Source organism: Elephas maximus, chromosome 3 (assembly GCF_024166365.1).
Source record: "Elephas maximus indicus isolate mEleMax1 chromosome 3, mEleMax1 primary haplotype, whole genome shotgun sequence".
Lineage (NCBI taxonomy): Eukaryota > Metazoa > Chordata > Mammalia > Proboscidea > Elephantidae > Elephas > Elephas maximus.
In genome coordinates this window covers 199,531,946-199,553,783 of record NC_064821.1, presented here as the reverse complement: position 1 = coordinate 199,553,783, position 21,838 = coordinate 199,531,946, and the positions used below count along the sequence as shown (strand labels likewise).

Sequence of the window (21,838 nt, the reverse complement as noted above, 5' to 3'; positions counted from 1 at the left end):
TCCATGGGGTTTTTAATGGGCAGCTGATGGATTTGAACTGCTGACCTTTTGGTTAGCAGCTGTAGCTCACTGGAGCTCTTAACCACTGCACCACCAGGAATCCCCTACTGTGTGCCAAATACTAGTTTCATTTAATCCCCACATTGCAAGCCCTGTAAAGGTTTTAGGGATTCGAAAACAGAACTTCACAGAGCCCAAGTTGTTGGCCAGGGTTGCTCAGTTTGTAGGGTGATTTGGACCCAGGCCTGTCTGTCTTCAAATCTAGGTCCTTTCCTTGAACCTTGTTTTCCCTGCACTCTGCAGTGGATGGTGGGCCGTGGGAAAGGCACTGCTTCTGTTCCAGCTTGGTTCTGCCACACTGAAGTGCTAAACTGCAGGCAAGTCTAGTTTCTCTGGGTCTCTATTTCGACATCCTGAAACTGGTCATATGTACCCTAGTCAGTTTTTCTCATGTGAGTCATATAAGACTCTACGGAACAAATTTACATGAAAGCAACTGCCCCCTAGCGGGGAACTGGGGGGCTCGAGGTGTCAGAAGACTTGCCTGTGGTTGAGAAGTTCAAGAAGATGCAAAATGCTAGCGGAATCTGAGTGATATGCTTTCTCCAATGCGGCCTGGCAAATACCTGAGGCCTCCCCCAGAGAAGCTGTGATCTCAATGGGAAATACTACGGATTAGGTGTGAATTCAGGTTCACACTGTTGCCTAAAGGCTTTGCTGGCTTTGGGCTGAAGGAGAGAGAAGGGGCGGTGACCCTGCCCTGCAGTACAGTGTCACAGCAGAGGTAGCACCAATACGGGCCTCGCCAGCATTCAATTGACATGTTGTTAGCTGCTGTTCAGTCAGCCCCCAACTCATGATGACCTCATGTACAACAGAACTAAACACTGCTTGGTCCTGCACCATCCTCTTGATGGGCTGTGCCTCAGATCGTTGTGATCCACAGGGTTTTCAGCGGCTGAATTTTAGAAGTAAATCACCAGGCCTTTCTTCCTAGTCTGTCTTAGTTTGAAAGCTCTGCTGAAATCTGTTCAGCATTATAAAACCAAACAATCAAACCTGTTGCTGCTGAGCCAATTCCGACTCATAGTGACCCTATAGGACAGAGTAGAACTGCCCCATAGGGTTTCCAAGGAGCGCCTGGTGGATTCGAACTGCCGACCTTTTGGCTAGCAGCCAAGCTCTTAACTACCGTGCCACCAGGGTTTCCTTCAGCTTTATAGCAACACACAAACCTCTGTCAACAGTTGGGTGGTGGCTGCACATGAGGCGCATTGGCTGGGAATTGAACCTGGGTCTCCTACACGGAAAGGGAGAATTCTACCACTGAACTGCCACTGCCCCCTCATTTGGCATAGGACAAGTTCCAGGCCCTGGTTTCCACTTTGGCTGCATTGTAAATAGTTCTCCCCTCCAGGTGCTGCTAGAGCCACAACACTCCGAGGCCACCTTTGTGAGAATTAGAAGAAAAACACCCCTTCCTCAAGACATACTTATTTTATTAAAAATACGACATATACTGTTTTCCAGAAAATTGTAGTAATAAATATAAAACCAAACCAAACCCATTGTCGTTGACGTGATTCCGACTCTTTGCGACCATAGAACTGCCCCATAAGGTTTCCAAGGAGCAGCTGCTGGATTCGAACTGCTGACATTTTGGTTAGCATCCCAAATCAGCCTCAGGTCTCCCCCTCCTTAGTTTTTTCTACAAGATTTATCATCTCTTACCTTGGCTAGGGAAACCCTGGTGGTGTAGAGGTTAAGTGCTACAACTGTTAACCAGAAAGGTGGCAGTTCGAATCCACCAGGTGCTCCTTGGAAGCTCTATGGGGAAGTTCTACTCTGTCCTATAGGGTTACTAGGAGTCGGAATTGACTCGACTGCAAAGGGTCTTACTTTGGCCATCTTACGTCGGAAGTTTTTTTTCAGTTATTTTTTCTTTTTCACAAATTTTAACCCACATTTCTCCATCTTACTTCCCACCCCTATACCTGGGGCATCGAGCCCCTTCCCAGGAACCCCACCTAAGATATGTATCACAGAACACATCAAAAGCAATGTTTTTCACTTCATTACAAAGACAAGCTCAGCGGGGGCAGGGGTCATGGCTATTCTATTGGCCAGGCTGACCTGTTTCTTGGGAGCTTGTTCCCAATAAATACATGTTGGATGAATTAAGTGACTTTAAAGTTTTGCAAGTAAACACCACTTCTTAACTCCAGGCCTCCTATTCTTGATTCAAATTGTGCCTTTAGACCATTTTCCCTTTGAGATGGTCTCCTGTGCCGGCTTTAAGGTCTGGGCTTCTCACTTGCAGCACAAGCGTGTAAATGGGCTGGGGGCAGTGGTCCTTGGCCCTGGGCCATGACTGCTTCTGATGGTTCCAGCCAAACCTGGTCTTCCATCTGGCTTCTCAGTCCTTGTGCTCTGATTCCCAAATCCTGTGGATCCATATTTGACCCCTCTGGGCGCTGGGAATCTGTGGTCATGCCTGCAGCAACTGCCTACGGAAGTAGTTCAAGAGGGGCCAATTTCATGAATGCAGGGAGCATTGTCTGACCAATCAGCGTAAGCTCAGCCCAGTGCCAGGCTCATAGCGGATGCTCAATAAATATTTTTTGAATCAATGAATCCATTTTCGACTGCTATGTCTGCTTCTAAGGAGCTCTGGTGGCGGAGAGGTTAAGTGCTCCGCTGTTAACCGGAAGGTCAGTGGTTTGAACCCACCAGCCACTCAGCAGGAGAAGGATGTGGCAGTCGGCTTCTGTAAAGATTACAGCCTTGGAAACCCTATGGTGCAATTCTACTCTGTCCTATAGGGTCATTATGAGTTGGGATCGACTGACAGCAACAGGTCTGTCTGCTTCTGCTGGACATGTCTGTCTGTTCCATCCTTCTTGATCTCTTGCTTTATTCCCAAACTCCAAGCCTTGGGTGCAGTGGCTTCACACAGGACAGCGGCAGTCACTAATACAAGTGACACGGCATTTCTATTTCAACACGGCCACCTCTAAGCCCCTTTCTTGGGTTGGCTTCTAGAAAGCCACATTTCCATCCTGAGTTTGAGGAGATTTCTTAGCAGCGGGTAGAATGACGAACTCTTAAACCTGAAGGAGCATAAAGGACGGCCCAGGAACGCTGAGCCAGCTTAATTCTGGAAGGAAATCAGTGTTCCTTATTCTTCCTTGATGTTTCTGATCCAGTCAGTAAGTCCTTTTGCCTCTTTCCTTTTGGAATGAAATTTGAGGAGAGCGCACTGCTGTTTAGATATTCTCATAGGCAGGTAGCACTGGTGTGTCCAGAATCTCGAACAGTGCGTGGGGTTTCTCCTCCTGTTAGGCAGACATAAAGATGCAGAGCGCTGGAGATGGCAGGGCTCTGGGACGTCCAAAGTGGACCCTGACATCCCAGACACTTTTCATTTCCAAGGTTACTCGACCCAAACCTCCCACTGTGCTTGCTCCTGCTCTTTAGAACTTCCTACCAATTACCTGGAAACCCTGGTGGCGTAGTGGTGAAGTGCTACGGCTGCTAACCACAAGGGTCAGCAGTTCGAATCTGCCAGCCGTTCCTTGGAAGCTCTGTGGGGCAGTTCTACTCTGTCCTATAGGGTCGCTATGAGTCGGAATTGACTCGACGGCACTGGGTTTGTTTTTTTTTTGGTTTACCAGTTACCAACTGCTTTGGAGTTGATTTTGACTCATAGTGGCCCCATGTTTGTCAGGGTAGAACTATGCTCCACCGGGTTTTCAATGGCAGATTTTTCAGAATTAGACTGCTAGGCTTTCCTCAGAGATGCCTCTGGGTGAATTTGAACCTCCAACCTTTCCATTTGCAGTTGAGCGCTTAACTGTTTGCACCACTCAGGGACTCCTTAATCCTTCCTGGTTTACAGAAGCTGTTCTTTGAGTGAATGTTTAATGAACTGAACTTTCCTTCCAATAATCCATCAGAACCGATCTATCCTGTCACTAAGCAACCTGCTTAACGATCCCCATCTTTTCTGATCTGGTTGGGGAAGGAGAGAACAGGAGACAGGGAGGTACCCATTGTTTCTACCAAGGGTGATCCGTAGAGGAATAAGCTTTAAAGTTTTCCACGTTAGTAGTTTGACTGGGAGGTGGGGTGCCAGTTAGACGTAACTAACATAGCTGGAGGAAAAGAAGTAGAAATCTCTCCCTCCTCAGCTTATTGCTGGCTCAGAAGCAAGTTGGAGTCTCCTCCCCAGCCATCCCTCCCATGTCATCAACCACCCGGGCCACCCCCTTATTCCTCATCCAGTCAGGATCGTTCTGAGTTTTCTTAACATTCCTGCCTAGGACCCTCTCCAACTCTATTAGTTCAAGATTACCTCTTTTGACTCCTAAAACACAATTCTCTCCTATTCCCCATATTATTATGTAATCCTAAGTAAAGGGAATGGGGAAGTACTGGGGTACCTTTTAGAACCAGGAAAGATGAGATCCCTGGGGCCCATGAAATTTTAACCTGAGCATGAACCAGGAAAAGGGAGGAGACAACTAAGACAAAGCTCATTGTAAAGCTTCTTACCATTTTGTGTATCTGAACGGTGGAATAAAGTGTATTTACTGGCTCTTCCTCTGGGGTCAATTTCTATTAAAAAACAAAAAAACAAATCATCAAAGTCAGAGAAGGGAAAGAAAAGGTGAAAGGGGATGGAGAGAGGAAAGAGAAAATTCTGGAACAGGATTGGGTAGTGGGAAGCGCTCTTGCTGCTGGCTGCTATAATCATAATTACAGGCATACCTCAGCGATATTGCGGGTTTGGTTCCAGACCACTGCAATTGAAGCGAATATCGCAATAAAGTGAGTTTCAAGCCTTTTTTTGGTTTCTCTGTGCATATAAAAGTTAGGTTTACACTATACTGTAGTCTAGTAAGTGTGAAATAGCATTGTCTAAACAAAATGTACATACCTAAATTTAAAAAATACTTTATTGCTAAAAAATGCTAACCATCATCTGAGCCTTCAGCGAGTAGTAATCATTTTGCTGGTGGAGGGTCTTGCCTCGACGTTGATGGCTGCTGACTGATTAGGGTGGTGGTTGCCAAAGGATGAGGTGGCTGTGACAATTTCTTAAAATAAGACAACAATGAAGTTTGCCACATCCATTGACTATTCCTTTCACCAAAGATTTCTCTGTAGCACGTGATGTTGTTTGATAGCATTTTACCCACAGCAGGACCTCTTTTGAAATTGGAGTCAATTCTCTTAAACCCTGCCGCTGCTTTATCAACTAAGTTTATGTAATATTCTAAATCCTTTGTTGTCATTTCAACAATGCTTACAGCATCTTCACCAGGAGTAGATTCCTTCTCAAGAAACTACTTTCTTTCCTCATCCGTAAGAAGCAGGTCCTCACCCATTAAAGTTTTATCACGAGATTGCAGCAATTCAGTCACACCTTCAAGCTCAACTTCTAATTCTAGTTCTCTTGCTATTTCCACCACATCTGCAGTTACTTCCTCCACTGAAGTCTTGAACCCCTCAGAGTCATCCCTGAGGGTTGGAATCAACTTCTCCCAAATTCCTGTTAATGTGGATATTTTGACCCCCTCCCATGAGTCATAAGTGTTGTTAATGGCATCTAAAATGGTGACTCCTTTCCAGAAGGTTTTCAATTTACTTGGCCCAGGTCCATCACAGGAATCACCATGGCAGCTATTGCCTTATGAAATGTATTTCTTAAATAATAGGACTTGAAAGCCCAAATTACTCCTTGATCCACGGGCTGCAGAATGGATGTCGTGTTAGCAGGCAAGAAAACAACATTAATCTCCTTGTACGTCTCCATCAGAGCTCTTGGGTGACCAGGTGCATTGTCAATGAACTGTAATATTTTGAAAGGAATCTTTTTTTTCTGAGCAGTCGGTCTCCACAGGGGGCTTAAAATATTCAGTAAACCGTGTTTTAAACAGATTGCTCTCATTCACTTTGTTTTCCATTCATGGAGCGCAGGACGAGTAGATTGAACATAATTCGTAAGCTCCCTAGGATTTTCAGAATAGTAAACGAGCATTGGGTTCAACTTAAAATTACCAGCTGCATTAGCCCCTAACAAGAGAGTCAGACTGTCCTTTGAAGATTTGAAGCCAGGCATTGACTTCTCTCTAGCTATGCCTAGAGGGCATCTTTTTCCAGTATAAGACTGTTTCATCTACAATGAAAACCTGTTGTTTAGTGTAGTCCCTTCATCAGTCATCCTAGCTAGATCTTCTGGATAACTCGCTGCAGCTTCTACATCAGCGTTTGCGGCTTCACCTTGCACTTTCATGTTATGACGCGGCTCCTTTCCTTAAACCTCATGAACCAACCTCTGCTAGCTTCAAACTTTTCTTCTGCAGCTTCCTGACCTCTCTCAGTCTTCATAGAATTGAAGAGAGTTAGGGCCTTGCTCTGGATTAGGGTTTGGCTTAAGGGAATGTTGTGGCTGGTTTGATTTTCTCTCCAGACCCCTAAAACTTTCTCCATATCAGCAATAAGGCTGTTTTGCTTTCTTGTCATTCGTGTGTTCATTGGAGTAGCACTTTTAATTTCCTTCAAGAACTTTTCTTTTGCGTTCACAATTTGGATAACTGGTGCAAGAGGCCTGGCTTTCGGCCTATCTCAGCTTTCAGCACGCCTTCCTCACCAAGCTTAATCTTTTCTAGCTTTTGATTTAAAGTGAGAGATGTGCAACTCTTCCTTTCACTTGAACACTGAACGGTCATTGTAGGGTTATTAATTGTCCGAATTTCAATATTGCCCTGCCTCAGCAAATAGGGAGGCCTGAGGAGAGGAAGAGAGACCGGGAAACTGCAAGTCGGTGGAGCAGTCAGAACACACAACATTTATCGATTAAATTTGCCGTCTTATATGGACATAGGTCGTGGCGCCCCAAAACAATTAAAACAGTAACATCAAAGATCACTGATCACAGAATACCATAGCAGATACAATAATTATGAAAAAGTTTGAAATATTGTGAGAATTACCAAAATATGACACAGAGATACCAAGAGAACACATATTGTCAGAAAAATGATGCCGTTACAAACTTTCAATTTGTAAAAATCTCAATATCTACAAAGCACAATAAAATGAGGTGTGCATGTGTTAATAATTTTTTTTTTTTTAGGATGCCATTGAATTATTTTAAAGCTGTGTTATAAGCAGAAACTACATTAGCCTGAGACCAGAAGAACTAGGTGCTGCCCAACTACAACCAATGACTGCCCTGACAGGGAACACAACAGAGAACCCCTTAGGGAGCAGGACTGCAGTGGGATGCAGACCCCAAATTCACGTAAAAAGACCAGACTTAATGGTCTAGCTGAGACTAAAAGGACCCCGGGGGTCATGGTCCCCAGACCTTCTGTTAGCCCAAGACAGGAACCATTCCCAGAGCCAACTCTTCAGACAGGGATTGGACTGGACTATGGGATAGAAAATGATACTGGGGAAGAATGAGCTTCTTGGATCAAGTAGACACATGAGACTATGTTGGCATCTCCTGTCTGAAGGGGAGATCAGAGGTTAGAGGGGGCCAGAAGCTGGCGGAATGGACATGAAAAGAGAGAGTGGAGGGAAGGAGTGTGCTGTCTCATTAGGGGGAGAGCAATTAGGACTATATAGCAAGGTGTTTATATATTTTTGTATGAGAGTCTGACTTGATTTGTAAACTTTCACTTAAAGCACAATAAGAATTAAAAAAAAAAAAAAGCTGTGTGTTATGTTTAAATGAATTAAAAAATACCTAAGTCCCATGAGTTATAAGCCTCCTGAAGTGTGGTTAAGGAGTCTCTGGGTGGTGCAAATGGTTAACATGCTGGGCTGCTAACCAAAAGGTTGGAAGTTTGAGTCCACACAGAGGTGCCTCAGAAGACAGGCCTGTGATCTACTGCCAACAATCAGCCATTGACAACTCTATGGAGCACAGCTCTACTCTGACACATATGGGGTCGCCATGAGTAGGAACTGATGTGATGGCAGCTGGTTTGCTGGAAAGTTGTTAAAGGATAATCTTAAGTAATAATGTTAATGTTGCAAATAAACTTTTCCATCACTAGAAAGGGCTTTTGAGGCAACTCAGTAAGGATGACTGAGAGAACAAAATACAACACAAATGAAACAACAACAAAAACTCCTTCCCGGCTGCAGAAAAACATTCTGGGTCAGTTAAGTTTGTTCCTGAAGATCTAGGGGAGTCCTGTGGCCTCCTGGGGATGTGACTGAGCTGGTTGGAGGGAGGATGGTAATAAAATCAGGCTGAGTGGAGCACAAAGCAGTCTCTCCTGGGAAGAAGGATGGCGCTCTCAGAACACTTAACACCTTCAAAGAGGAAATACGTTGCCTCCTCTGCAGCTTGATGGGGAGACACCAAAGGCTGAAGTAAAATTAGAGTTTTGAGGTGTCAAAGTATTTCTATTTCTTTATTAAATAGGTTTTTTTTTTTTTTTTTTGGTTTGTTTGTTTTCTGGGTAGTGTAGGAAAGGGCCCTATGACCTCTATAGAGCTAGTCCCGCCTGGGCCACAATGATAGTTCCTGGAGAGTCTTTCGAAGTTGCTTGTTTCATGCCCCAATTTGTCACTTGTTATTTGAGTTTCTTTAAAATTTATTCTTATGGTGTTCTTTTCAAAGAGTTTGCTTTGAATTAAGTTTGTGTTCATTCACTTCAGTGACCCACATTTGGGGAACCTTGAGTATGGGCCCAGAAGCCCTGCGGGCCCTCTGACCCTTTCCTGATGGCTCCTTGAGTCACCTCAGAGGAGAAAGCATCTCCAGAGAATTGTCTGACACCGTGACTCTAACATTTCAAAGTCACACTCCTCTACCCACTGTTCTGTCCCACTGCGAGAGGAATCAGGCTGTTCAGTGGCTGGTGTGAACTGCATGGACCACACATGAGCATTATTGGTTGGGTCAGAACCAGGTGCTCAGAGGCCACCAGTTCCTGCACAAGAGAGAGTCCACAAAGACTTGAGGGAGACACAGGTGCATCGGGTTTCCAGGGCTACACATGATCTCCCTCCCCCTCCCTATCCCTATGTTGCCCAAACTCCTGGAAAAATCTCAAGTAAAACAAGTAGGACTTCAGAAAGGAGGAAAAGGCCCTAGAAGAGATGAGAAAGGACTCACATTATGGTGAGAGATGGTGTCATACACTGTGGTCGCTCCTGAATGGAGGCAGACGTCAGGAATTTCCTGATGTATTTCCACTCCCTCCTTCTCTCCAGTGAACTCTGAAACCAATTTGGAGAGAATCAGAGCTGGTCCCTCTGACCACTCACCATCCCCATGGGTCCATGACCCACCCAATGATTCATTTAGGTTGAAAAACCATCCTGGTTTTCCTGGAACTGAAGGGCTTTCCAGGATGCAGAATTTTCATTGCTAAAACCAGGAAAACCCCAGGCAAATCAGGATGAATTGCTTCAAATCCTACTCTCTGGACCAAGACAGTGTTCCCCCGAAATACGTGTCAACTTGGCTAGGCCATGATTGCCAGTATTATGTGGTTGTCCTCCATTTTTTGATAAGAGATAAAAGGAGAGAGAAGCAAGCAGCGGGAAGAGGGACCTCACTACCACCAAGAAAGAAGAGCCAAGAGAGGAGTGCATCCTTTGGACTCAGAGTCCCTGTGCTGAGAAAATCCTAGACGCAGGGGAAGATTAATCACAAGACACATGGAGATCTCCAAGGAATGTCAGGCCCACAGATGTTGAAAGGAGACAAGAACCTTATCCCAAAGCCGACAGAGAGAAAAAGTCTTCCCCTAGAGCTGGTGCCCTGAATTTGATTTCTAGTCACGTAAACTGTGAGAGAATGAATTTCTGTTTATTAAAGCCATCCACTTGTGATATTTCTGTTATAGCAGCACTAGATAGCTAAGACAGCAGCCAAAGTGGGAAACAAAGAAGGTCAAAAATGCTTTCCGGGTGCTTCCGAGAGAGATCCCAAAGTCTGCATCGCTGATACTTAGGATCTTCTCCGATGCCCCCCCAGACAGTATCAGTGGAAGCCTAAGAAGCCAGGATCAGCAGGGTTTAGGGACACAGAGCATGGGATGCAGGGTGGAGACAGAGAGAGGGGTTGATTCATTCTTTGGCCTTTTAAGGCTTCTCCAGGAAGGATGTGTCTAGGCTGAGGTGGGAAGGAAAAAGAGATCTCTGGGGTTGATCCAGTGGAGAGGGCTAGGATGGCTGGGGGCTTTGACAGGGAGGGGAGTAGGCAGGATTCTGTGGAGGGTGCTGGTCCATGGGGATCTCAGAGTTGAAGGCCATCATCTGCCAGGTCAGGGGAACAGAGCCTGTGTCAACAGAAAGACTACACCAGCAAGTCCCTCTGAGGAGAGGGAGAAGAATGGGCATGGAGTGGGGACTAGGAGGGCCTTGGCCTCCAGAGAGATGTAAAGGACTCAAGCACTCTCCCTACTCCAGAGCTAAGGGGTGCAGTCTGACTACCTTGCAGGGAGAGACTATTGCCTCTTCATCTCTGCATCCTTAGTGCCTATACTAAACCTGTCACATAGCTTAATATATGCTTATCAAATACATGAGGGAGCAAATGCATGAATGAGGATGAGGACAAAAAAAGTGCCTGCTCCACTTCGGGGAAGTCCAAACCTTTTCTTCTGTCTCTCTGCATACTTGAAATAAGTACGAGTCCAAGTACGAGGACACTGAGCAAGGTGGCCAACAGGAAGTACAGTAAAAACATGGGTGCATTTGTATCACCAGCGGTACCTTTAAAGAGAGAATGGGTGGGGGCACAGAAAAGGAAAGAGGGTCAGCTAGGGAAAATGACCCGAATGTTGGAGCAACTGCCACCTTCCTCCCAGCCCGGTGACTTCCCAGTGGCTTCCAGTTTTTGCGTAAAGAGTGTTCCCATGGGAACCAGGGGCTGAAAAGGTCCTAGAACCAGAGGCTCAGGGAGAGAGGGAAGAGGTGCACCTTCACACAGGTTCCAGGAAGAGATGGGGTTTGAGGAGCTGTTGCTGATGGGGTTGCTGGCCACACAGATGAAGTTTATGTTCTTTTCCCCCAGTCTCCAGGAGACGGGGAGGACGGAGCCGTCATGGGACTCATTGGCTATCTTCCAGCTGTAAGTCACATCCTCTTCACCCTGTTCCATGGAGCATGTCAGATTGGTCATACAGGTGTCATTCTTTTTGTTCTGCAGACCTTTTGTGACTTTGGGCTTTGACAGGTATTCTGTGAAAGAGAAATGGACAGCCAGGGTTGGAAACTATGCCTATAGTTCTTGCTCTGAATTATCCCTGGACACCTTGCACCTGAATCTCCCTGGGATGCTCCAGAGTGGGGAGGAAGGAGCAATTCAGAGCAGAATTCTCATTCTTACCTGGGAAAAAGAACTATCTAGGTCTGCTTGCCCATAACTTTATAATAACAACGATAGTAACACCAACAGCAGCAAAAAGAACAATAATAGAAAATAACAACAATGTAACAAGAACGCAGTTGCCATTTACCAAGCACTGCGCTACCTGCGTTTTAGGTGCTAGCTCCATTTATCTTTCTTCAGGACTCCCCATCTCCCTGTCCTCAGGCTTCCTTGAAGAGATTCCACTTTACTCTCCAGGAGAAAACAGTATTAGAGTAACACTTCTGGTGATCACTCCTGCCCCTCAGAGGACAAGCGACTGGTTAATTGGTGAGAGGCTGACATTTATTATCTACATTTCTCTATCGGTAGGTTTGAGTTGTTAAAGGTCACTGTTCCCACGTGGTTTGCCCTTTTCTTCCCTCCCAGCCTAGCTCGCCTGAAGAATGCATGATTCTTCTCCCTTCGACTGTGTCTAAAACACACCAAGCTCAAGGTGCTTGGCCTGCCTCCTACCAGTAAGTCTGGAGGCCCATCTCCTGGTGTTCCCGATATCAGGGTTCAACGAGTGCGAGGCAGCTACTCCTCTTGTTGCTGGTTGATTAATTGTTTGGTAAGTCCAGCTTCCCTAGGTTTCTTACCTGGCCTAGACTTAGGAGGAAGTGTTTCTTCTATTTAGATTTACCAAAAATAAAGCTGATATTTTTATCTTTCTTCTGGTTCTTGCATCTAGTTCTCAATTGGTTGGAATCTGTAGGGGAAGGGGTATGACTGATGCTTAAGCTTAAGGTAGGTACCACTCTTCTCTCCATTAGAGATACGGAAACTAAGTTTCAAAGAGGTTAAGTACTTGTCTAAGGTCAAGTGACTAGTGAGTAGAGAAGCCAGCATTTGGCCTAGGTCTGTGTGATCGTTAATCCCCATGTGGCCCATCCATTGCACCACACTGCCTCTCATAGAATCTCTGAGTAGAAGGCGACTTCAGGGACCAGCTATAGATATTCCATTCATACAGGAATCCCCTCTTCCACATTCCTGACAAGTGTTTACTTAGCCTCTGCTTGAAAGTCCTCCATGTCAGGGAGCTCACCACCTCGCCATGGCAGCCATCCACTTTGGAACTGATTCTGCTTACCATAGACACGTAGCACATACTCCTGGGTGAAGGGCAGCTGGTGGAGTGGGTTGTGTATCTCCACACGGTAGGTGCCCGAGTCATTCTTCTGCAGCTTGCTGAGCTTCAGGGAGTAGTCTCTATTTGGGAAGCTCACTCTTTCTTTTTTATGGCTTTGGGTCACTATGACAATGGCTGACTTATTTGGCTCTTGTGGCTGTAAGGTCACGAGAGTTGTGTTGAAGATCCAGACAATGCTGCCAACCTTCTTTATTGAGTGGTTCAGAGGGAAAGTCACAGATCCGCCAAGGGCACCAACCAGCTTCTTCAGATCTCTAGACGCTGCTGGCCCTGTAGACACACAGAGAGAACCATGAAGTATGCCTGAGTCCCTGCCCTTGCCACTAATCACTCACCCTCTTCAGATCCTGGGAAGGTCTGGAGAAACACCCTTAGTTCACTCCAACAAGCCCCTAGGGCACACCCTTCTGAACCTCACTCACAGGAAAGCATTGAGGTCAGAGCTCTCAGCTTGAGAGAGGCGACTGCAGCTGATTCCACCTCATTCCCAAAGACAGCTGGTTGAAAAGACAAAGTTCTGAGGTAGACCGGACAGCCTAGCTCCAGCTTTGACAAGTTTCCCTGGAGGGATGGGTGGAGGCAATTACTGTCTAAAGCCCCTTTAAACAAAAAAAAAAAAACTCAGTGCTGTTGAGTCATAGTGACCTATAGGACAGAGTAGAATTGCCCCATAGAGTTTCCAAGGAGCACTTGGCAGATTTGAACTGCTGACCCTTTGGTTAGCAGCCATAGCACTTAACCGCTACACCACCAGGGTTTCCAAGCCCCCTTTAGGACACCCATATTGCTCCTGGGAGAGCTGATTCTGGTGCAGATGAAGCAGGCATCAGCCTGCCTGACCTGGGCCGGTGGTTCTCAACTTGGATCAGGAGAGAAGTTCCTAATGTTAACCAAAAGGTTGGCTGTTCAAACGCACCCAGCAGCTCTTCAGGAGAAAGACCTGGCAATCTGTTTCCATAAAGATTTTAGCCTAGAAAACTCTGTGGGGCAGTTCTACTGTGTCCTGGGATCGCTATGTGTCAAAATCAATTTGATAGTACCTGTCATAGATTGAATTTTGTCCCCCCTAAGTATGTGCCAACTTGGTTAGGCCACGATTCCCAGTATTGCGTGGTTGTCCTCCATTTTGTGATTTTCCTATGTGTTATAAATCCTAATCTCTGCCTGTGGTTAAAGAGGATTAGGGTGGGATGTAACACCCTTGCTCAGGTCACATCCCTGAGCCAAAGTAAAGGGAGTTTCCTTGGGATGTGACCTGCGCCACCTTTTATCTTACAAGAGATAAAAGGAAAGGGAAGCAAGCAGGGAGTTGGGGACTTTGTACCACCAAGAAAGCAACACGGGGAGCAGAGTGTGTCCTTTGAACCTGGGTCCTTGTACCTGAGAAGCTCCTTGACCAGGGAAGATTGATGACAAGGACCTTCCCCCAGAGCTGACAGAGAAAGCCTTCCACTGGAGATGATGCCCTGATTTTGGACTTGTAGCCTACTAGACTGTGAGAGAATAAATTTCTCTTTCTTAAAGTCATCCACTTGTGGTGTTTCTGTTACAGCAGCACTAGATGACTAAGACAGTACCTAACAACAACAATGATAGAGACAGCTTCGAAGTTTGAGGCTGATTGACCCTACTATTTTAACATAGGTTAAGTAGATCTCAGCTCATTTCCAAATGAGTTCTCACTCACTGGCATTCCAGTATGCTTCCCTGTGTGGGAAGGGCAAAGGCAAGCGGCAGGGAGCTTGGCAATATGCCCAGGCTATGTCCTGATGCTCACCCCAAACTATTAGGAATTGTAGTAGGGTTTCCCCAGGAAATTTTTTGTTTCACCCCAATCTTGGTTCAATTTGCCATAATCAACCATCATTGATTATGTGCCTCCAGGTGAAAAACAGTTAATCGCTGCTGAAGAAACTTCCAATAGTGGCCAAGGGAGCACCTCCAGTGAACAGGTTTGGAGAATGAGTATGTGGTAGGACCTGAAGGACAGACCCTGGGGGTAGCACTCTGCTAGTACACTGTCCCCACTGTCTAATGGAAGCACAGAGCAGTGAAGGACTTTAGATAGGGACTAACAGTTTCAAGGAAACCCTGGTGGTGTAGTGGTTAAGCGCTATGGCTGCTAACCAAAAGATCAGCAGTTCAAATCCACCAGGCATTCCGTGGAAACTTTATGGGGCCGTTCTACCCCATCCTATAGGATTACTATGAGTCAGAATCAACTCGAGGGCGATGGGTTTGGTTTTTGGTTAACAGTTTCAAAGCACCTACTGTGATCTGATTTAACCCTCATAAACAACCCTTAGAGGAAGGATTTTTTTTTTTTAAATATCCTTATTTTACAGATCAGGATCAATGAGGTTAAATAACTTATTTAAACCACTCAGATGATAAGTTGCAGAGCCCACACTGGTACACTCCAAAGCCTGTGCTATTTCTACAACAACATCGTACAGACTCATTTACGGTAAACTTGACTTACAGGACAGAGGCTATGCTGGGCAGTGGGGATATAAATCAGAATGAGGCAAACACAGCACAGGGTCCAGGCCTTAAAGGGTGTATTTTGTAGATGAGAAAACTAAGTAGAAGAGAATGAAATAACTTATTCAAGGCTTATAGAAATAGTGGCAGAACTAAAAACCAGAGCCCAAGTTCTTCTGATAAAAAGGAACCTGGGAGCAAAAGGGACCCGATAAAAAGAGTCTTAAAAGAGCAACACTACAAATAAGGTGTCAGGTTGAAATTTTAAGAAGGAAGTGCAACAAAACGTCATGGAAACCACTTCTGCCTTTGGTCACCCCTTCCTCAATAAAAAAATACAACAAATTTTATTTTACAACTGTGTCGGTAAAAAAGACAAATTCAGTCCACTCTGGATTCATTATTATATTTCATTTCTCTTCTGATTTTAAAATAAATGAAGATTAAAGCTCTCATGGGCCCTTGGCACTGGGCCTCCTGGGCCTAACTGGTCCTGTGCTATTGGCCAAGCACCCAGACCCTCCTTAATTTCACAACTTAATCTCTTACCATAACATTTCCTACCACCCCAGAGCTGATGTTACTCATGCCTCTCCTGGTAAAAGGTAGATTCCTATGCTGGCCTGTCCAGATAACTCAAATTGCTTCATTAGAGGTTTATTTCTTTAGTCCCTGTTAAAACTCAACTACCTCAGCAAAGGTTCCCAAATAATAACAGTCATTATTTATTTTCAATTGGTCACTATTAATCATTTTTTATTATTAATAAAAACCCTCAATAATTTTTTTTAAAGGTTTACCCTGTGCCGGACATTTATTGTAAAGATTTTGCTTAATACTTTAAACAATCCTTTGAATTAGAGACTTTGGTCCTTTTAGAAAACTACCATCCATGGGCCAAATCTGGCCCACCGCCTGTTTTTGTAAACAGAGTTTTATTAAAACAGAGCCAAGCTGTCATTTACATGAGATTAACCAAAGCTGAGGTTAAATAAAACCAAGTAATTTATCCAAGAGCACTAAACTAGTGAAGATTTGAGGATTTGACCCCATGTTGCTCCAGCCCTGAGAACTACTCTTTCCACCGCGGCTCAGATTGAAGGCCCCTGAATTTGCAGCGGAGACACCAGCTTTAAGCCCCTCTGTCTCAGCTTCTTCACCTCCACTCTGTATCAACTCTAAAGCCTTGGGCCTCATTGCAACCTAGTTTCTACTTCCTGTCCTTCCTTCAAGCACAAGGTGCCCTGCCAGGGCTCCAGGGTGAGGAAACCTGATGCCAGTAACGTTGACCTATTTCCTTGATGACTTTGATGACAGGTTTAGCCCTTCGCTAAACTTATCTTCAAAATCATTGCTTCCCTCCCTGGGCAAATGCCTTTTAGGAGTTGATTCTCATTTTCAAACGCTTCCCCCCCCCCCCCCCCCCGTGATCTATCAGTCGGTGCATAGATACTCTGGGTTCCTCCAGCCTTTGTCATATCATCTTGTTAAATATTCTGACTTTTCAAAAAGCTCCTCTCTCCACTCCCCTAATACAAAGGCCAGAATAGATTTTCAACCGCTTTTTTTTCTCTTTGGTCATCTCGACTGGTGTCCCGATAGCCCCAGTAAGTTTTGCAGATAAAATTAATTTTAGTTTGAAATTTTGACTGATAATTAATGAATTAATTCTCTCACTTCAAAAACAGAGGGGGAAGAGGGAAGTCTTTTGAAATCAAATAAGAATTGAGTATCTCTTGCCCCCAAGTGAATGCAATCTCTGAACTTAGGGCAAACTTCAAGTTATCACGTTTTGCACATTAGGTTTACAAGAGATGTTTAAGGTAAGTAGGTGCAAATTGCAAGGATGTGGCTTTAACATGTATCACGCATTTAAGTCCTGGGCGGTTACTTCTTTCACACTTCCACGAATGTGGTGCTGTATTCTCAGAAAAATGCCAAGAGAATTGTGTAGGAGTGTAAGAAAACCCTGGTGCCGTAGTGGTTAAGTGCTATGGCTGCCAACCAAGAGGTTGGGAGTTCAAATCCGCCAGGTGCTAATTGGAAACTATATGGGGCGGTTCTACTCTGTCCTGTAGGGTCCCTGTGAGTCGGAATTAACTTGGTGGCAGTGGGTTTAGTTTTTTTTTGGTTTGGTAAGAAAACTTTCCAAAATTCATTGTTCCTTGTTAGAATGAAAGTGGGGTGTGACCCACAGGCAAATTGCCCATATGAGCCTAGGTGGAGTATGTTATTCTACCTTATTGCATCTTCTGGGGTGGGAAGACAAATCATGAAGGAAGAAAGCAGCTCTGTGCCATTTCCCAAATGTGGGTTCAGGGGAGTGGTAGGGCTGGTGAGCCCTAACCAGTTTTCTTTCCTCTTCCCTGCTGACTGGGAAAAGGGATCCAGAAACAATCGACTTCTCTCTTTAGCTATTCAAGGCTCACCTAAAGCTCCCCTTCTGGTGATGGCTTCACCACCCACGATGTGTGGCCCCCACAGTCTTACCATGTCGAGGCATGTCACACAAGCCTCACTTAGCCATTCCTTCCTTTAACATGAACTTATCGAGCTCCATCTTTGTGCCAGACATGAAGCCCAGTTCAAAGCAGAGGTTTCATAAAGTGTCTTTGGATGGCTTCTCAGCAAGGTGAGCCAGAAGGTTAAGAGGGCAGTGAATATCCCCTCAGTCAACCTGTCTTTGGGGGGTGGAGGGAGCTGGGACAGGTGGGACACAGAGCAGGAGGTGGTGAGGCAGGGGCCACGGGATGCCCCTTCCATTAGAACAGCTTCAATCCTCTATATATTTTATGTGTTTGTTTCTGTGTAAGATTTCATTTCGTAAAAGGAAACCACTGCTACAAAGAAAAAACAAACAAACAAAACCAGTTTGGAAACTACTGCTCTGCACCCAGCTGTCCACTGCTGACCTGTGGAAAAAGCACTGTAAATCAGTGCTGTGTGAGACATATCATGGAACAGAGTTCACCACACAGCTTTCTCAGTACTCCAACCCCAACTTGACATATTCACATTCAAACTGCCCACCATCTGCCCCTTGCCCATCACCCTTCCCCGTCTCTTCCTCCTTTTTTCCTGGTCCTTTCCAACACCACCTCCCTAATAGGTCCCCACCCACTTTTTCACGTTTTTCTTATATAAATTGTCTCCTCAACATGACTGTATTACTTAATCCTCATAAAATCTGTGAGAGGGTTGAAATTATTGTGCCCATTTTCCAGATGAGAATACTGAACCTGTGAGAACTGCTCCTTGTCCCCTGGAAACTGAGCTACCAAGTTCTCTTGGGCCTTTCTAGTCCCTGCCTTGGACACCTAGAGAGGGAAGGAATCCCAACCGACTCTTTTTGAAGAAGATTCACTGAAATACACATTTCTTGAGCACCTCCCAGATGTCAGGTATAGTGTTAGGTAGCTTGGCGTGGTGAAAAAAAAACACTAGCTTTGGAGACTGAATTGCTGCTCTACCTCATAATAGCTGTGGAATCTTGGCCAAGACACTTGACTTCTCTAAGCCTAAGTTTCCTCACCTGTAAAATGGGGGATAATAATGTCTATTTTATAGGCCTCTGAGAAGATTGTATGAAAAATGCCTTGGATGCAGTAGAGGTTAATAAATGATTACCACTATAATTATTTTGCATTTGACATCTCATTCAAAACATCACAAGAATTCTGCAAGATAGATATAATAACCTGTTAGGCACCTGTGAAGACCAAGGTTCAGAGGGTGGATAGCTTGCCCAAGATAACACAACTACTAAGTCAAATCCAGGATGTCCTTTTGCCAGGGACATGTTCTTTCCACTGTCCTACCCCCTGGAGGCTCTAGGTCGAGCTCTGACTCCTTCCAGCTTCTGTAGCTGTGCCACAGAAGCTGCCCAGTCTCCTAGGACAGGCAGAAAAGTCCCCCAGCGCCAGATTTCCACACCTGTGCTCTGCCGCCCACAGTTCCAGTTTCAGATGGACACCTGGGGCTTTAAAAAAGCCCTGCTACGCCCTTCCTTGCCCCTTCCCCAGGTTCTACTTCTAATCACCATTTCCGTTCAGGGAGTGTTTTTTACAGTGAGACTCTATCTTGGGACTACTTGTTTAGAATCAAGCACTTCCTAAAAATATAACTTCTAACGAATTCAAGGAGAGGAGAGGTGAAAGCCTACTGATGCTGATCTTAGTGAGGCCTGGAGGTAGGGAGAAAAGATCAGGAGTGCTGACTGACTAGGTGGTCCTGGGCTGGTCACTTAACCTCTCTGAGCCTCATTTTCCTCATCTTTGAAGCAAGAGGGCTGGACTGGACACCAGGCCTGGAGGTCAAGTGGGCCTGCCTGACCTTAGAGTACAGCCAGCTGAGAATGTTAGTGGACACGAATATTTCAATCTCACAGCAGAAGTGCATGTCCAGGCAGCAGAGATTTTTCATCTGGAAAGCTGAGAACCAGGCCCTGGAGAGCCCGCCTCCCCCTAATGTTCTCAGCCTGATATGCTCCTCCGGGTTATCATTAGCTGAACACTTTTCTTCCCTTTGTAGGAAATGATAATAAAACAATATGCTTGACTCTTCACTTTAGAGTACACTCACAGGTGCACCACAGCTAACTCACAGAATTCTAGTTCAAGCTCCTTTTCTCTGCTTGAATCTCCTGTAAGACACCCCTAACTGCCACCCCACCTTTGCAGGAAGCCCAGCCTCTGCCCCCAGCCCACACATTCCCCCAGGCTTTCTCTGCACAGCTGTAATTGTAAGAAACTTCTTTCATGCAACGATTGAATCTGTCTTCTGAAGCTTGTACCTCTGGTCCTTCCCTATCTCCATGTAGCCCCTAAAAACAAATCTATACCTTCTTTTTCCTAATAAGCTGGTTGCCATTGATGCAACTCTAAATCATGGAGAGCCCGTGTGTGTCAGAGGAGAACTCCATAAGGCTTTCAATGGCCGCTTTTTTGGAAGTAAACATCAGGTTTTTTTCTGAGGAGCATTTGAGGGGACCCAAATCGCCAGCCTTTGGGTTAGCAGCAGAGTGTTTTAGCCACTTTTGCCACCTGGGGACTCACCTGTCACCTAGTAGCCCTTCATTATTTCAGATATTACACATCAGCAAACTGTAGGTAGTATTCAATCCATTGAAGTTTTTTTTTTTTTCTTCTTGAAGTTTCTCAATATCCCTGGGATTCTGACTCATTCCTTCTGATTGGCTTTCCTATGTAAATGTCCCTCTTATGAGGTACCCAACTGTCTATAATATAGTACAGGTGGTCTGGCCAAAGCAGAGGAGAATCAAGCTATCACCTCCCTCTTTCTAGATTCCTATTAAAGTTGATTACTATTTCAGAAATATTATATTGGCTAATCCTGCTATACTCTATGCTTACCGACCGCTCGATTTCTTTTTGTATATGTAACTGTTGAGCCAGACCATCTGTAACCAAACCAAAACCAAAACCATTGCCATTGAGTTGATTCTGACTCATAGCAACCATATAGGACACGGTAGAACTGCCCCATATGGTTTCCAAGGCTGTAAATCTTTACAGAAGCAGACCGCCACATCTTTCTCCCTCGGAATAGCTGATGGGCTCAAACCACCAACCTTTCAGTTAGCAGCTGAGCTATTAACCACCGTGCCACTAGGGTTCCTTCAGATCATCCCTACTGCCTATAAATGTGCTGCTATGATTTCATACCCCTCTTCCTCCTTGTGCCCTTCAGGCAGGCCTGAGGTTAACATGGGAGGTCTCAGGGTACAGCCCCATGAGTTTGATGACAGGAGAGATATCACTCACTTAAGAGACTCATGTTCATTTCTGAGAGTCCTGGAGAATAGTAAAATCTTCAAAGCCTATAGAATACCTATGACCAGTGTGGAAAAGTCCTCGGTCTTTAGCGAGATTAAACTTAAAGTGCCTATGGTATGAGTTGGTTTTCCAAGTGGAGACTAATTGGATTTCTTGGGGGTAAGAGAAAATTCAAATTGTTCCTTGCACTAATATCATCATTATGCATAATCATTCTAAAAATATATGTATTTTCACTGGTATGGTCTCATTTTTCTCTTAAAGTTGCCCTCAAAGAGAAGGAGGGCTGGAAAAAGAAGAGTCCGAGTCTCAGGGAAGCTTTGATTTTCCTCCTAATTCATGCAAGAATCTTGATTAGAACACAGGTCTTCTGATACCCAGCACCTGCCCATACAGCCCTTCCTTCCCTTGGACAATCAGAAGGTACATCAGTCCCTGGAGCCATTTGTCTTTCTCTTCCTTCAGCCTTTTCCCACCCTCCAAGATTTAGAGGCCAGAGAACAATAAAAAGCAGTGTTAGATGAGGGAACAGAGCTTTCTGAGTTGGGCCAGAGGCCAGGAGTGGACCCAGAAGGCTAGAGCCACATCCCTGGATGGGAAGGCAGTCAGAAAAACAGGAGAGAATCTGACTGGACTCACCTATGAACTGGCAGAGGAGAGACATGAGGATGAAACACACTGGGGAGCCAACCATATCCTCTTCTGGTTGTCAGCTACTGAAACAAACTTACTTCCCTTTTATCTCACATATGTTCACATCTCTTCCTCAGCTGAGGTTTTAAAGTAGAAGAGAATGCGTCATCTCTGATTTCGTAGGTGCCAGTGCATAGTAGATGCTCAGTGAAGGAAGGAAAATGAAGTTGACGGAATCCCCAGTTTACAGAAAGGAATCACAGTCTCAGAAATTAGAAATTGACCAAGGCCAAATGACTTTCTTTTTCTGCTACATCACATGACTTCTCAGGGACTCAGAAACAGAAGAAATAGAAAGAACTGGCAAGTTAGACAGGGGACAAA

General features: G+C 45.1%; 1 protein-coding gene across 2 annotated transcripts; it reads right to left on the bottom strand.

Annotated features, from left to right (window-relative positions):
- Nucleotides 1–1,562: 1,562 nt before the first annotated feature.
- On the bottom strand, nt 1,563–21,581 carry SLAMF7 (SLAM family member 7). Of its 2 annotated transcripts, XM_049880983.1 has the most exons (7): nt 21,461–21,581; nt 12,483–12,812; nt 10,957–11,217; nt 10,630–10,749; nt 9,143–9,246; nt 4,555–4,617; nt 1,563–3,335 (listed from the first exon to the last, which is right to left on the bottom strand). In XM_049880983.1, the coding sequence occupies exons 1-7, from the start codon at nt 21,513–21,515 to the stop codon at nt 3,267–3,269; spliced, it is 1,002 nt and encodes a 333-aa protein (XP_049736940.1). In that variant the 5' UTR covers nt 21,516–21,581; the 3' UTR covers nt 1,563–3,266. The 2 variants fall into 2 exon arrangements, with proteins under 2 accessions (XP_049736940.1, XP_049736941.1); XM_049880984.1 differs by lacking the exon at nt 10,630–10,749.
- Nucleotides 21,582–21,838: the final 257 nt, after the last annotated feature.